Source organism: Clupea harengus, chromosome 19 (assembly GCF_900700415.2).
Source record: "Clupea harengus chromosome 19, Ch_v2.0.2, whole genome shotgun sequence".
Classification (NCBI taxonomy): Eukaryota; Metazoa; Chordata; class Actinopteri; order Clupeiformes; family Clupeidae; genus Clupea; species Clupea harengus.
The window spans coordinates 2,875,626-2,893,125 of NC_045170.1; the positions used below are offsets into that span (position 1 = coordinate 2,875,626).

Consider the following 17,500-nt stretch of genomic DNA (forward strand, 5'->3'; position numbering starts at 1 on the left):
TGTGATAGACGGTAGCACTAGCATGGTTAGCACTAGCATCTAGCGTATCTAGCATCTGCCCTGTGTGTGTGATAGATGGTAGCACTAGCGGGCTTCTGTAGTCGTCCTGTTCATCTCGTCTCTTGTCTGCACATCTTCATCAGGCTTCACGTACGGATGCTGCCTTCATGAGCGCAGACAGGGCTGCACAGACTAAATGACTGGAAACTGGGGTCAGACATTTTGGCCAGCGTGCTGTGTCTGTCTGCGCAGTACACCTGGGCGCAGTACACCCTACACACACACACACCCTATACACACACACACACACCCCCCCTACACACACACAGAAAGCATGGATGCGAGTTCATGCCATATGCAGGCATAGATATTTGTCTTGAATTAAGAGGAATGCAAAATGAAGATTTTACGCTCATGTCCTAAACATGCAAATGCTGTTAATTGAGAGGAGCTACTGACAGCCCTAATGAAACTGCATCTAGTCTGCTTTCCCACACTCGTCACATGCCAACAGAACATGTGGACGTCCACAGAAGGCCCTGTCTGTGGCATGTGCCCCCCACACCCCCCCTGCCCATCGCCCCCCTGCCCATCGCCCCCCTCCCCCCCCCGCCCATCGCCCCCCTCCCCAGCCCATCGCCCCCCTGCCCATCGCCCCCCTCCCCTCCCCAGGCAGATGGCTTTGGCAGAGAGCCAAACGTGCCGGAAGGGGGAGTGGGGGAAAGACGCTTAGCTAGTTCACTTTTGTTTTAGGGGCCGGAGCTGCAGACAGACTGGAGGAATGGTGTGTGTGTGTGTGTGTGTGTGTGTGTGTGTGTGTGTGTGTGTGTGTGTGTGTGTGTGTGTGTGTGTGTGTGTGTGTGTGTGTGTGTGGGGTGTGTGTGTAGGGTGTGTGTGCTTCACTAGTTGGACCATCTTGATGGTTGACGAGCTCAGTGATGGAACTCTTTGATGGTCGGAGAGAGAGGGAGGGAGAGAGAGAGAGAGAGAGGGAGGGAGGGAGAGAGAGAGAGGGAGGGAGAGAGGGAGCAAACGAGGGGGTGGAGTGAGAGGCCTGTTGCCATGGAGACGGGTCCGTCGCAGTGAGGCTGCACCAGCGTTCTTCTCGGAGAAAAGCGCTGCATACATATTGCATAGTGGAGACACATTTATAATGGAGCTCTGCACCTCCTCAGGGCCTCCCCCTCCCCCCTCCCTCTGCACCTCCTCCTCAGGGCCTCCCCCCTCCCCCCTCCCCTCCTCCCCCCCCTCCCCTCCCTCTGCACCTCCTCCTTAGGCCCCCCCCCCCCGCCCCCTCCCTCTGCACAGGGTGCCATCAAAGCAGAGCCTCCCCTGCAGGAGCCCGAGGACGGTAACATGGGACCGGCCCTCAGGGTGACCAAAGACTGACTGAATGTTAGGCTTTTACCGCCGACGACTGAGTGATAATCAAATACTTCACCCGGCAAGGGGGGAAAGCTTGTCCTTGAATTTAGAGGGAGAGAAAAAAAACTGCTGTTCATTAGCAAAGCAGTTTTAGAACAGGAAAGGAAAATGTGCAGCGTCCCAACTGGCATTGATTTGAATTAAAAGCAGTTGACTCGGGTCCTTGGGAAACGCACAAGACGGAGCGTTTGCTCGCCAGGATTCGATTAGCCTTAGAGTACTCATCAGTGTGTGATGAGGGACGCCCCATTCAGCCATGAAGTCATCCTTAAAGGGAGACAACAACACATTTCTGTCTGCAAAAGTCAGTCCAAGAGTCATCCCTTCATCACCTTTTCCAATCAGTATATTCCTCCCATTAGAAAACTACATATTGTTGTGATTATTTATTAGGATGCTGGTACCAGTTGTGTTATATTATATCATTTTATATTGTATTATATCATTTTATATTATATTATATTATACGTTCTATATATATTACATAGTGTTTGTAATTGGCTTGGTATAGAAGTGTGTTCTCAATGAATGAATGCGAGCCTAAGCATGTGTCTGAATCTGTGTGTCTCCTGCGTTTGTGTCTTTTAAATTACTATATCATATTATATTATATTATATTATATTTATGTTTGTGTCTTTCACATAGATAGATAGATAGATGGATAGATGGATACTTTATTAATCCCGAGGGAAATTTAGGTAAAATTGACATGACTATATCATATTATATTATATTATATTATATGTATGTTTGTGTCTTTCAGATGACTAAATCATATTATATTAGATTATATTATATTATATTTATGTTTGTGTCTTTCAGATGACTATATTATATTATATTATATGTATGTTTGTGTCTTTCAGATGATTATATTATATTATATTATATTATATTATATTTATGTTTGTGTCTTTCAGATGGGAAGAACTCTGAACAGAAGCAGAAGCAGGCCAAGCAGCGCCGGGAAGAGAGGGCCAAGTACATAGGTGAGAAAATGAACTAATTAATAGTCGTATAATAATTATAATATAATATAATAATAATAATGTAGAATATATTTATATCTTGATTTAGATAGAAATGTGTTTTTACTTCCGTGAGACATTTGCCACCATGGAAAGAGGAAATTCATTAATTCCCATTATGAAGGGTCAAGGGTCGGTTAGAATCTCCTGTGTTGCAGTGACATTGCAACCCCTCACATCTGGTAAAAAAAAAAACAGATTGTTTTAACCAGAGCTACCGACTCCCTTGTCCTCGTTGTTTCGATATTCACTGCCAACCCAAATCTCTCCCTGCTCTTGCAAGCCTGACCCGCTGACTACTGTGTGTGTGTGTGTGTTTTACGGCACTGACATGCGTCTGTGTGTGTGTTGCCCTCTGTGGGGTGACTGATGTGTGTGTGTGTGTGTGTGTGTGTCCTTGTGCCCTCTCTCTGACGCTGCAGAGGAGCGTACCCTTGAGCAAGGTAAGTCCCGTGACGTGACGTGTCTCAGTGCTAATCCCCCATGCCAATTCTGCATCATCATGCCGCTCATCTCAATCAACTTGATCCCTTTTTGTGTGTTTTTTTTTTAAAACACCGGTTCCCATGGCAACTGAACTGCAAGAGCAACGGCGCGTAGAGAGAGCATGGCCGATAACTGCAGTCCACAGAAATATGAAACCCGTATTGCATGCATATCTAATGTAGTGATGTATGCTATAAGATTGCAAATCGTTTCATTTTTCAGCCTTAGCTATAATCCATATAGACACCTTGCATAACAGTTCACAGACGGATGACAGCTGTCAGTCAGATGCCATGCAGGACCAAATTAAACCGACCCGCAACCGCACCGCCCCCTCACTCTCCCCTCACACTCAGAACAGACTTCCTTAGACGTCTTCATGGGATCGCTTTGGTCCTGATCTCCTGAAGGCGTTAATGACGTGGTTAGCTGAAGTAAGTAAGTGGCCCATGACATGTGGAGAGGTGCCTGTGCATTCGTAACACACCCACACACACACATACACACACACACACACACACACACACACACACACACACACACACACACACACACACAGAAACACACACGATAATAGACCTCTCCACGCCGGGATGGTGTTTGAGATCGGGGCATGCTTCTTATTTAATGCCTGCTTCTGAAATGATGTTTGCCTCTTTCCATTGAATTGGGTCTGAGGTACGTTATTCATTTCCAGTCGGCTACAGAGGTCCATTTAATAACAAGTCCATCTTTCACTGCCCACGACCCCTCTACTGTTCTCATGTGGATCGAACCAATTCTTTAAACAAATGAATTTCAAAGTTCAAACTAGCGCTGTTTTGTGACATCCATTGTATAAAAAAAAATAAAGGCAAAATAATGAGGCGATTTTGAATTATTGCTTTAAAAGAATTCAGTATTCCTCTCTCGTATCCATAACATCCGTTGAATATGTCCGCCTCCTGCATCAGACCTGCTCTCCCCGCTGCTCCTGAACGACTTTATGGAGCGCGTCTGGAGAGGCCTGCGCTGCGTTGAGTTAAAAAGATGGAGCCATTTAACTGCAGTCAGGCATGGCCTCTCGCTGAGGCTGAGGCTGAGGCTGAGGCTGAGGCTGGTGTAATTACCTCCCCTCAGTCACAGCTATCACCCTGCTGAAATATTCCACTGTGAATCGGCAGCCGCGGGAGGTTTCGGATAGAGAGGCAGACTTTGTAGCGAGAGTACAAGAGAGAGAAGAGATGTTTGCGATGTTAAATGCAATGGCAGCTCGCTGTCAAATATGTGTGTGTGTGTGTGTGTGTGTGTGTGTGTGGTGTAGTTTAGTGTGTGTGTGGTGTAGTTTAGTGTGTGTGTGTGGTGTAGTTTAGTGTGTGTGTGTGTGTGTGTGTGTGTGTGTGTGAGTGTGTTTGTGTAGTTTAGTTTAGTGTGTGAAAGTATGTTAGTATGTGAGTGAGAACATATAATATATAGAAATGTGTGTTTATATATACAGTACTGCATGTGTGTGTGTGTGTGTGTGCAAGAGACAGATAGAGAGAGAGAGAGAGAGACAGATACAGAGAGAGAGAGACAGACAGACAGACAGATAGAGAGAGAGAAGGAGAGACAGACAGATAGAGAGAGAGAAGGAGAGACAGACAGATAGAGAGAGAGAAGGAGAGACAGACAGATAGAGAGGGAGAGGGGGAGAGAGAGAGGGAAAGAGAGAGAGACAGATAGGGAGAGAGATAGAGGGAGAGAGAGATGAGACCTTAATGCCACATGTAGCCTCAACAATGCACCCCTCCAGAGGCTCGGCTGTGTCTGTGTGTGTAAATCAGCGTGTGTGTGTGTGTGTGTGTGTGTGTGCGAGCCCCCCTAATGTGATTACAGTGTTAAGTGCTAGTGTTGCCCGCATTACTGGGAGCTAATGTTGGAGTGAGGCAGAGATGTTAGAGTGGAAGTAAACTAGGCTAATTCCATTTATTCTTACTATAAAAAGGGAATTTTCTATGTCCTCGCAATCCAAATCCGTATTCATGAGAATTGTAAGGAATCCGTGAAGGAGAAAAGCTGCTGGAATATTAGGGTTATAAGTGCTTTAGAATTTGGTCTGCCAAGTGAAAGCACTGAACATTAATGCATTAATTCACTTCAAGTGAAAGCACTGAATATTAATGCATTAATTCACTTCATTTTACTGAATTACAGCTGGTAACAATAACGAGAAATAATTCACTCATGCATTCACTCATTCATTCATTCATTCATTTATTCACTCATTCACTCAGAGCGAATCCTTCACCCGTTTCCACATCTGTGTGAGGCCAATTGTAGTGTGTGGGGCCAATTGTAGTGTGTGAGGCCAATTGTAGTGTATGAGGCCAATTGTAGTGTGTGAGGCCAATTGTAGTGTGTGAGGCCAATTGTAGCATTTCCTGTCGTTCCCCCAACCCCCTCCACCTTTAACCATGTTAAACTCTCCCTCACATCTCACTGGATGTGTCTCTGTGCTGTGTTGTAGGCAAGTGTATTGTGGATGAGTTTGTGTGTGTGTATATATGTGTGTGTGAGACTGTGTGTATTTGTGTGAAAGTGTGTCTGTGTGTGAGTGAGTGTTAGTGTATGTGTGTGTGTGTTTGTGCGTGTGTGTGGTTGTGACTGAAAAACAGGAAATTCCAGCGTGTGTGTGTGTGCGCGGGTGTGTGTGTGTGTGTAATGTGCCGTGGCTGCCTTAGGGGAGGCCCGCTGTGCCGAGATCAGCTCACCGCCGGCACGCCACACGCTGCCGCTCTTAAATAAGGAACCCAGACTGCCACTTTATTGCTTATTAGAATCTGGAACTTAAAGATGGAATCGCTGCTGTAGTCAGCTGGAACTTAATTACACACACACACACACACACACACACACACACACACACACACACACACACACACCCATTCTAGCCTTGTCTGGAACTTAATTACATACTGCAGAAGGCCATCGCTCCCAACACTAGTGCTCCCATTCAGCCTTATCTCTCTGTCTGTTTATTTATTTATTTGTTTGTTTTTTCGTTTGTTTGTTTGTTTTGAGAGCATCCCCTTATCTAAATCATCTTATTATTATGTCTGTCTGGGTCTGTAATTAGAGTACTTCATATTGCAGTCACTTAAAACGAAGTAGCAAGTAAGTGTAAAAAAAATCCTGTTATTTATATAATAGTCACAGAAAGGAAGCATGTTAAAGTAACTAAGTGACGTTTAGTTCCCCCGACAGACAGACAAACACACACACACACACGCACACACGCGCGCACACACACACACACACACACACACACACACACACACACACACACACACACAAACACACACACACACACACACACACACACACACATACACAAAAGTGGGCGTCTCCCCTCTCAGAGCAGGGCAGTAAAAGTCCTCTATCTCATGTCCCATATTTTCCACTCTTTATCTCCTACGCTTCCGAACGTGTGGAGGAGTAGGCGGAGCAGACCTCACACCCCTCCCCACTGCACGTCCACGCACACACACACACACACACACACACACACACACACACACACTCACACACACACACACACACACCCCTCCTCACTGCATGTCCACACCAGGGGAAGACATCTAGAGAACGTACACACACACACACACACACACACACACACACACGCGCACACACACACACACACACACACACACACACACACACACACACACACACACACACACACACACACACACACACACACAGTGATGTCCACACCAGGGGAAGACATCTAGAGAACCCCCACAACAAAGTGAAATGAAATGAGTCACCAGTGGTTCTCTTTTCCACAGTGAAAAACTGCAGCATGCACTCCCACACACACACACACACACACACACACACACACACATTATTACTCCAGTTAGTAGGAGAACATTAGCCGCCATTTTGTAGAATGGTGTAGCCAAGTGACATGTAGAAACAATTTCCTCAAATTCCCAGGGGGACAACTCCACAAATCACTCAACTTCAGACACACACACACACACACACACAAACACACAAACACACACACACACACACACACACACACACACACACACACACACACACACACACACACACACACACACACACACACACACACACACACACACACACACACACACACACACACACAACTTCAGAGCGCCCAGTACACCAGCATGCATTTCTGCCCTCAAGTCAGTTGTGAATCGAGCCGCATGTATGTTGTGTATGCGCACGTGTGTCACATAAATACAAAATCAATGAAGATCAGTAGAATTCTGATCAAATAAAGATTCAAACCCAACACAGGGTTGCCATGCCTTCCTTCTCATTCCCATGGTTACAGTAACAGTTGCAGCTGTGCGCTGATATTTCTGCCCTCAATGTGAGTTTGTTTGCCACGTACCGTGGGTGAGGCCCTCAATCAGGGGAGTCAGAGAGTAAAAAGAAGGAGTATAACCCAGGCTTGCCACGTCCCCACAGGGCCCAGTGTTCAAAGACAGTTCACTTTAGTGAGCTCCAGGGCCCAGTGTTCAAAGACAGTTCACTTTAGTGAGCTCCAGGGCCCAGTGTACAAAGACAGTTCACTTTAGTGAGCTCCAGGGCCCCGTGTTCAAAGACAGTTCCCTTTAGTGAGCTCCAGGGCCCTGTGTTCAAAGACAGTTCACTTTAGTGAGCTCCAGGGCCCCGTGTTCAAAGACAGTTCACTTTAGTGAGCTCCAGGGCCCTGTGTACAAAGACAGTTCACTTTAGTGAGCTCCAGGGCCCTGTGTTCAAAGACAGTTCACTTTAGTGAGCTCCAGGGCCCCGTGTACAAAGACAGTTCACTTTAGTGAGCTCCAGGGCCCCGTGTACAAAGACAGTTCACTTTAGTGAGCTCCAGGGCCCCGTGTACAAAGACAGTTCACTTTAGTGAGCTCCAGACTGAGTCCCCACAGGGCCCCGTGTACAAAGACAGTTCACTTTAGTGAGCTCCAGGGCCCCGTGTACAAAGACAGTTCACTTTAGTGAGCTCCAGGGCCCCGTGTTCAAAGACAGTTCACTTTAGTGAGCTCCAGGGCCCCGTGTTCAAAGACAGTTCACTTTAGTGAGCTCCAGGGCCCCGTGTTCAAAGACAGTTCACTTTAGTGAGCTCCAGGGCCCCGTGTTCAAAGACAGTTCACTTTAGTGAGCTCCAGGGCCCAGTGTTCAAAGACAGTTCACTTTAGTGAGCTCCAGGGGCCCAGTGTTCAAAGACAGTTCACTTTAGTGAGCTCCAGGGGCCCAGTGTTCAAAGACAGTTCACTTTAGTGAGCTCCAGGGCCCCGTGTTCAAAGACAGTTCACTTTAGTGAGCTCCAGGGCCCCGTGTTCAAAGACAGTTCACTTTAGTGAGCTCCAGGGCCCCGTGTTCAAAGACAGTTCACTTTAGTGAGCTCCAGGGCCCCGTGTTCAAAGACAGTTCACTTTAGTGAGCTCCAGGGCCCCGTGTTCAAAGACAGTTCACTTTAGTGAGCTCCAGACTGAAATACAACATACATTTCGTTCCCCAAGTGTTTGTCACACAAGTAAGGGATCAGTTAGTAAAGAGAGGTGGAACACAATCCAGGCCTACAACCCACTGTCTACAAAAATAGTTAGCTTCAGTGAGCTCTAGGCTGAGTACAATATACATCTCTCTCCTCAGGTGAGTTCTGTAAGGTATGTCTCACACAGGTGAGGGAAGCAAAGAGAAGTGGAATGGAACCCAGGTTTGCCACCAACCCCCGCGCCCCAAACCCACTTGAACTTGACCTTTGACCTGTGAACTCTGCCCCCTGCAGCTGTAAAGAAGGCCCAGTGGCTGGAGAAGGAGGAGAAGGCGCGGCGTCTGCGGGAGAGCCAGCTGGAGGACCGGCGCAGGAAGCTGGAGGAGCAGCGTCTGAAGACCGAGAAGAGACGCTCCCTCCTGGAGGAACGCCAGAGGGAGAAGCTGGAGAGGAACAAGGTGAGGGGGGGAACAGGGATAAGAGGTTCTCCACCCTGCCAACGAGAACTAGAACAATAACTGTAACTATGACAATATGAGCGTCCACACTGACCAATGATAACTATAACGATAACTGTAACTATGACACTATGAGCGTCCACCCTGCCAACGATGACTAGAACAATAACTGTAACTATGACAATATGAGCGTCCGCACTGACCAACGAGAACTAGAACAATAACTGTAACTATGACAATATGAGCGTCCGCACTGACCAATGATAACTAGAACAATAACTGTAACTATGACAATATGAGCGTCCGCACTGACCAATGATAAGGCAAGCCTCTCAGAAATATCCTTTATCTTTTAATGTAACGCCTTTCAAATTTCGATGGATTCTGATTGGCTGTCAGTGTTTCTGTCGTTCACACAATTGCTCTGAAAGTGATGACCACAAATATCGCCCTTCATGTCATCACCGTTAAAATAGATGGTGTGGACGTTGCCGTTCGTTTTTTAAACTGGAACGATATTTAAAACTAGCTTTTGCAGTTACGGTTATTTGTTGTTGACAGTGTGGACGGACCTTTACTGTGTTTAAGAGTGGCCATGTTTCTAACTAGGCACACTAGATAGAGGAACAACATGGGGACCGGCTGTCATCACAGTGTCACTGTAAAAGCAGTAGTTGTTTCCTTAAAGGCACACTCTGTGACACACACACACACAGACACACACACACACACACACACACACACACACACACACACTGTGAGAGATAAGGTGAGGAGTGGCAGCCATGATGCCGTTACAGTGGAAAGAGTGCCTGTGTTTCTACCAGGCATAATGGCTCGCTAGGGGAACAAGATGAGGACACACAGTCATAATGATGTTACCGTAAAAGCACTGGTTGACACAGTCTGCAGAGGAATAAGGTGAAGATGTTATCAGGTGTGTCGATAAAAAGAGTGTCCGTGTTTCTAAAAGGCATATTCCGTTATCACGTGTGTCTATAAAAAGAGTGTCCGTGTTTCTAAAAGGCATATTCCACAAGATGAAGACATGCAGTCATCACGGTGTCACTGTAAAAGCATTGGGTTGTTTCCTCAAAGACACACTCTGCAGAGAGATGAGGGGAGGATGAGGAGCAGTCATGATGAAGACCAGGGCGGACCCAGCGTTAGATATTAATGCAGTATTTGTCTTCCCTGCTCTCAGACACCCCACCTGAACCAGCTGGACGTAGTGTTTATAGGTTATCTAAGGATAGTAAAGAGGGTACACTTTGATTGTTGGGACTCTCAACAGCGTGCCGTATAGTGGCTCACTTAAGGCCAAATTGAAGTGTTCTGAAACACAGCATTAACTCGTGTCCTTCTCCACCACGACAGGAGAGGTATGAGTCAGCCATCAAGAGGTCAACCAAAAAGACGTGGGCCGAGATCCGACAGCAGCGCTGGTCCTGGGCCGGCGGACTCAACCAGACGTCCCGCAGGGAAAGTGAGTGACCCAAACACAACCGCACACCACACAACGCAACACCACACAACACAACACAACACAACACAACACAACACAACCGCACACCTCACAACACAACACAACCGCACACCTCACAACACAACACAACACAACACAATACAACACAACACAACACAATACAACACAACACAACCGCACACCTCACAACACAACACAACACAACACAATACAACACAACACAACACAATACAACACAACACAACCGCACACCTCACAACACAACACAACACACACAACACAACACAACACAACACAACACAATACAACACAACACACGCACACCTCACAACACAACACAACACAATACAACACAACACAACACAATACAACACAACACAACCGCACACCTCACAACACAACACAACACAACACAATACAACACAACACAACCGCACACCTCACAACACAACACAATACAACACAACACAACCGCACACCTCACAACACAACACAACACAATACAACACAACACAACGAAACACTCCACCACACAACACAAAACTCAATGGTGTCCATGAACTTGATGAAACATAATAAAGCAGCCTATATTCTCTGTAATCAGGCTATTCACTGACAAATGGAGACTGAGAGGAATGGATAATACTTCTGTAGGTCGTTGTCTGTTCTGAGGTATTTGCTTTAACATGGCTCACAGTCCGCAGTGAAGGCAACCATGTTGTTATTTCTACAGTTAGCTACTCTGCTGTGATCTGTTCTGAGGTTACACAGAACCAAAAGTGAAGGAAGAGGAACTGACCAATTCTGTATTTTTATTTATTTATTAATTCATTTATTTTATGTTACATTATTTTATTTTATTTGTTTGGTTTCATCACAATGGCTACCTGACCTTCAACCTTTGTCGTCATGGTTGTTTCTTTGTTGTGTTGTTTTTTGTGTTGTTTTGTTGTTGATCCTTTCCCTCCTTCAGGCAGTGGAGGAGAGGACGTGTCTCATTAGTCAGGCAGTGTGAGGCTGAGAAGGGCTACTGTAACAGGGGTCTGTGAGAACCTGTCTCTTTAAGGGGTTACGTGTGAACGCCCGGCTTAGAACCCCACACGGTGTTGCGAGGGTCACGGAGGTTACGAGAAGCGCTCCTTTATTAAAGCGCTTGTGTTCTTCTGGATGTGTACGGCTCTCTGTCACATACAGGAGAATCTGGGTTCAATAAACATCTCTTGAGGAAGTTACAGTACCCTTCTACTGGCGTAGATTGTTCATTGATAATGTTTATGTGGATTTATGTTTTTGTTTGTTTTTTTCTACATTTTTGCTGTTTTCCATTCGCTTTTCTTTGACGTCTGTCCATATCTGTCCCATTACTATACGTATGTGTATTTATCTGTGTGTCTGTTACACTGTCTGTCTGTATTTGAGTGTTTTTGTTCACACTTTCTCATGTAAAAGTCTAGTTCCTCTTTTTTTTATACGTTTTTATCAGGTTCTAAGTTGTTGAGCGGACCCTGATCAGGAGTTTGATGAGTCATTGACTTCATGACTGTCTGGCTAAAACTGTGACATGAGAGCCAGAGAACATTCTAGATTGGCCTCTGGAGTTTTCTCTAGCCTTAGTCCTTCCGGACTGCATGAAGTTACAGCCCACACCTCCTACATCTCTGGCCCCCCTCAACAAGATCAGGGTTGGGGAAAGGTAGCGGGGGATTCTTCAGATGATGGCGTCATGACCGGGAGATGGGGCCCTGACCAGGCTCCTTCCTGGCACTCCTTGTGAAGTGAACTGAGTGTGTGTGTGTGTTGTGTGTTGCCTTCTCTTCCGTCGCAGGCAGATGCTCGGCCTCCACGGTCAACCTGCCGAGGCAACTGGAGCCTGTCATTAACAGCAGGCTGTCCAAGTCCTCTGCCACGCTCTGGAACTCGCCCAGCAGAAGTAAGGACGAGCCGTGTCAGTGTCAGTGTCACCTTTGACCTGTGACCTTACCCCCCACTCGCCCCTCACCGTCCTCCAAATCCTCACCCGATCTGATTTTTGTTTGTTTATTTTTGGTCAGTTTTGAGTTAATTTGGGCTGGTGGGTGTTTGGTTTGGTTTGGTTTCTGGTGCTTCTGTCTGCTTGCCTGTGCTTGGTGGTTGGTCATTCACACATTCCTCTTCCTCCTCTTCCTCATCCTCTCACCCACGCCTGTTCTTGCATCGTGGGAGTTGTGGTTGTTGTTGTTGTTGTTGTTTTTGTTTGGTTCTCTATTGTTTATTTACATATGTTCCCTCCCTAATTGCATTTTGATCAGTCCTCACATCAGTCTCTGTCCATGCCCTTGTGATGGCTCCTTGTATCCACAGCGACACCATTGATAGGTTGTCATGACAATCTCCTCCCCTCTTGTGTTGATGTGGATGTCCACTCCTCCTCTCTGTCAGTGATGCTGTGTTAGTGGTGGCAGAGGTAGTGGGCACATTTGCATATAACCACGTAACCACAAGTAGCCAGATATCTACAGTGTGATATGATGAAGTTACCCCTCCAAGGCTAAGTCTCTAGCTGCTGTGCTAGCAAGCGTTATCTGACACCGACTTAATTTCATCTCTGTTGAGTTGTTTAATTAAAAATGTGGAAGTAATTAGAACTTTACTGCCTACACCAGAGGACTGTGCCCTTGCAATATTTTACAGCCTAGACATAATTGCAAGTATATATTATATTATATGTAGTCAGTATATTAGCAAGACGTCTTAATCACCTTACTAAGATGAGGATACTGCAGATACATGACTAGATAAATAAATAAACTGAAGCAATCCATGGAATATATGAATGGGAAGAAGAGTTAAACAGCTTCACATATTTAAAGTAATTTTTTGTGTGTAAATGTATACACCAATTGCTATATAGCCTATAAGACCGTAGGCTTTTTGTCACAATGCCATTCGCTATATGGGCCTGTTTGTCTTTTGTGGTTTATGAACCTGAGGTTGCGGCAGACTGTATAGCCTATAGCCTATAGCCTATAGCACTGTGAATGGATAGCCGTAGCGTATAGCACTGTGAATGGATAGGCTATAGCACTGTGAATGGATAGCCATAGCGTATAGCACTGTGAATGGATAGCCTATAGCCTATATCACTGTGAATGGATAGGCCATAGCGTATAGCACTGTGAATGGATAGGCTATAGCACTGTGAATGGATAGCCATAGCGTATAGCACTGTGAATGGATAGCCATAGCCTATATCACTGTGTATAGTGAGCGTGTAACCCAGGTTTATTTTGTGGGGTGGAGTGGGGTTTCTTAAGAGCAAGCCTCCTGAAGCCGCAGCAGCACACATCTGTGCAGAGATCATCCTGCTGCATTGGAGGAGCCTGCAGTTGCCTAGCAACGGGGGAGGGTGGGGCTGGGGGGGGGGGGGGCTGATGGAGCGGTGTACCATGTAGTAAAAATGTCCAGCCGGAGAAGTGCACACTTGATCTACGACCTTGGATGTACTTCACTCAGCCACAACGCCATGGCTCTTATGGTTTTGGATTGAGCTTTTCTACTGTGGGCTTGAAATACCATCTCCATTGTGCTTTACATATACTGTATATATATATATGTATGATATATGTATATATATATATATGTGTGGGTGTGCAAATCAAGCAGCTTATCATTGTTCACAGACATTCGGTGTGTAGGTGTGTATCGGCAGTTGGTTTGGGTGAGCGTGGGCAGAGATGTAATCCCTCTGCTAGTGTGTGTGTGTGTGTGTGTGTGTGTGTGTGTGTGTGTGTGTGCTATATCTGTTTTACATGTCGATGTGTGTGTCTGTGTGTGTGTGCTATCTGTTTTACATGTCGATGTGTGTGTGTGTGCGTGTGTGTGTGTGTGTGTGTGTATGAGCTTTGCTTGTGCCCATATGTTTAATGCGTCTGTCTGGGTACGCACACCGCTGTTGTGTAACTGACCAGAAAATGGCTGCTCAGTTCAGCGATTGCAAAACAGACACCGTGGCACAGAGCTGGAGATTAAGGTCTGTCTGTGTTGCCAGGTTTGTGTCCCCACCATGTTAGAGTCCCCCATCTCTAGCACAGTGGAGCAAAGACCCTAAGATGTCTTGTGTTGCCAGGTTTGTGTCCCACCATGTTAGAGTCCCCCATCTCTAGCACAGTGGAGCAAAGACCCTAAGATGTCTGTGTTGCCAGGTTTGTGTCCCACCATGTTAGAGTCCCCCATCTCTAGCACAGTGGAGACCCTAAGATGTCTGTTTGTGTATTCTGTGCCTGTCCCAGTTTGTACGTGTCGGTGTGTCAAAATGTTGTTCTTCATGTATGAACATGTGTTTTACGGATAGGGCCGAAGTGGTATTAGCTACGGGACACACAGGCCTCAAAAGAACATCATTAAACTGAACGGAAATCAGTGTCAATTCTTTTGAGTGCATCTCAGAAGTCTAGGTAATGCTGAGCACACAATATACAGCATGTGACATGGATGAGCTGAGGAAATATTACACTGATTTTAGGTAATTAACTGAATTAGAATAGATGTTGTTGTTGTTGTTGTTGTTGTTGACGCAGATTACTGGTGAGGTAGATAGCTCTTTAATTTTGTACAGCGGAGTTTACATGAAAATGAAAGTCACTTTGAGCTACTTGGGGTTGCGGTACCTCAGTGTGGGGTTGCTCTTAATAAAAAAATAATTGGGACTAAATCTGCATTCCTGCACATCAAAACTGCAACGTGAAGGTGCAGTCCCTCTGATTCAAACAAACACCACTAATGCAAACGTACTGCTGAGATACAGGATGGCATGCCGGTGCATGTTGGGATCTCAAGAATAACACTCATTATCTCCCCAAAGTCTCAAGAATAACACTCATTATCTCCCCCAAAGTCTCTGTTTGGGATCCTTTAGGACAGAGAGCCAGAGAGACTTTGGGTTCGATCCCTTGTAGTCTTATACTTGAGCAGAGTCTCTGTCTGGAGCAGTGGGTCAGTGTGAAGTGACTGTAAATGATCAGACATTATCCCAACAGTCATTCCATAGAGTAAACATGAAAATCAGTCTCCAGAGATGCCTTTGATCTAAGAGGGTTTTGAGTTTTAGTGCAATGCAATGCAGTGCATTTAGTTAGTTAGGCTAAGGTAGTTGTGTAGTGCATTTATTGCTATCATATGTATTTGTCTATGGATAGGTGTTTTTGCTTTTCTGAGCTTCTTTAGGGATGTTACCTGAGGCTATGTCTAGTTGAAACTGACTCCAGATCAGGCAGGGTCACACACACAGCCCAGTGTATTGTGGGTAAGTGAGTGTGCCACTGACGCTGATGACACTGATCTCCGCCCCCCCCCCCCCCCCCCCCCTCTCTCCCAGCCCGCAGCCTGCGTCTGAGCCCGTGGGAGAGCCGCATCGTGGAGCGGCTCATGACGCCAACCCTCTCCTTCCTGGCCCGCAGTCGCAGCGCTGCCACCCTTCTCAACAGCAGCGACCCCCGTGAGTAACCTCTGACCCCGAGGTGTTTCAGGAGTGAAAACACACACTGGAATGTTGAAATGTCACAGTATTTTGTAGGTCAGTTATCTGTGGTGTGTCTTGTACATATTAAGTGTCTATTCTCTTTCTGTCCTAGGAACATACACATTATACACTGCTGGGTTAGATCATGGGGTCTGTGCATATTGTACATACACATATGTACACAAGTCTACAGCCCTGTTAAACAGTCATAATAGATATAAAACATATTATACATATACATATAAGTCTACAGCTGTTATACAGTCATCATAGATATAAAACATATTATACATATACATATAAGTCTACAGCTGTTATACAGTCATAATAGATATAAAACATATACATATACATATACATATAAGTCTACAGCTGTTATCAGTCATCATATATATAAAACATATAATACATATACATATTAGTCTGCTGCCCGGTTATACAGTAATAATAGATATAAAACATATTATACATATAAGTCTACAGCCCTGTTATCAGTCATCATATATATAAAACATATAATACATATACATATTAGTCTGCTGCCCGGTTATACAGTAATAATAGATATAAAACATATTATACATATAAGTCTACAGCCCTGTTATCAGTCATACTAGATATAAAACATATTATACATATAAGTCTACAGCCCTGTTATCAGTCATACTAGATATAAAACATATTATACATATAAGTCTACAGCCCTGTTAAACAGTCATAATAGATATAAAACATATTATACATATAAGTCTACAGCCCTGTTAAACAGTCATACTAGATATAAAACATATTATACATATAAGTCTACAGCCCTGTTATCAGTCATAATAGATATAAAACATATTATACATATAAGTCTACAGCCCTGTTATCAGTCCTAATAGATTAATTGATATTTGGGTCTTCAGTTGATATCCAAGCAACCCCGCTGAGTAATGGTTGACCTCTGACCTTAAGATGTGTTCTGTTTAAATGTCATGGACTAAGACTAATTCCAACGGCACACAGTTTGAGAACCACCGCCCTACAACGCCACACACACACACACACACACACACACATACACACACACACACACACACACACACACACAGTTTGAGAACCACCGCCCTACAACGCCACAAACACACACACACACACTCACACACACACACAGTTTGAGAACCACCGCCCTAGACTCCCAGCGTGACCCTTGACCCCTCGGGAAGCCCCCTTCAGAATAGTAGAAGTTATATTATATCCTGCTGGATCCTGGTTTTGGACGGGTGCTATGTTGTGTTCCCTTCCTCGACCTTGTGGTTCCAGTGTTCCTGCTTCCCCTCAGCGAACCACTAGAACCAGTAGAACAGCGGAAGTAAAAGCCCGATCCAGATGATGGCACCTGGTGTAGGGGATGCTGGACGCTGGTTTAGATGGGTGTCATGGTGGAGGGATGCTGGACGCTGGTTTAGATGGGTGTCATGGTGGAGGGAAGCTGGACGCTGGTTTAGATGATAAGTCCTGGTGTAGGGGATGCTGGACGCTGGTTTAGATGGGTGTCATGGTGGAGGGAAGCTGGACGCTGGTTTAGATGATAAGTCCTGGTGGAGGGGATGCTGGACGCTGGTTTAGATGGGTGTCAT

General features: G+C 45.5%; 1 protein-coding gene across 4 annotated transcripts in view; it reads left to right on the forward strand.

The window, feature by feature from the left end:
• LOC105890388 (MAP7 domain-containing protein 1-like) overlaps positions 1-17,500 on the forward strand; it is a 57,830-nt gene that overhangs the window by 28,931 nt on the left and 11,399 nt on the right. Inside the window, exons 3-8 of one of the 4 annotated variants that reach the window (XM_031585907.2) lie at positions 2,347-2,415; positions 2,877-2,897; positions 8,732-8,895; positions 10,273-10,381; positions 12,207-12,311; positions 15,735-15,854. In XM_031585907.2, the coding sequence (XP_031441767.1) occupies positions 2,347-2,415; positions 2,877-2,897; positions 8,732-8,895; positions 10,273-10,381; positions 12,207-12,311; positions 15,735-15,854 (588 nt within the window). The remainder of the gene's footprint in view (positions 1-2,346; positions 2,416-2,876; positions 2,898-8,731; positions 8,896-10,272; positions 10,382-12,206; positions 12,312-15,734; positions 15,855-17,500) is intronic. The other 3 variants (XM_031585908.2, XM_012816412.3, XM_012816413.3) reach the window with 3 other exon arrangements.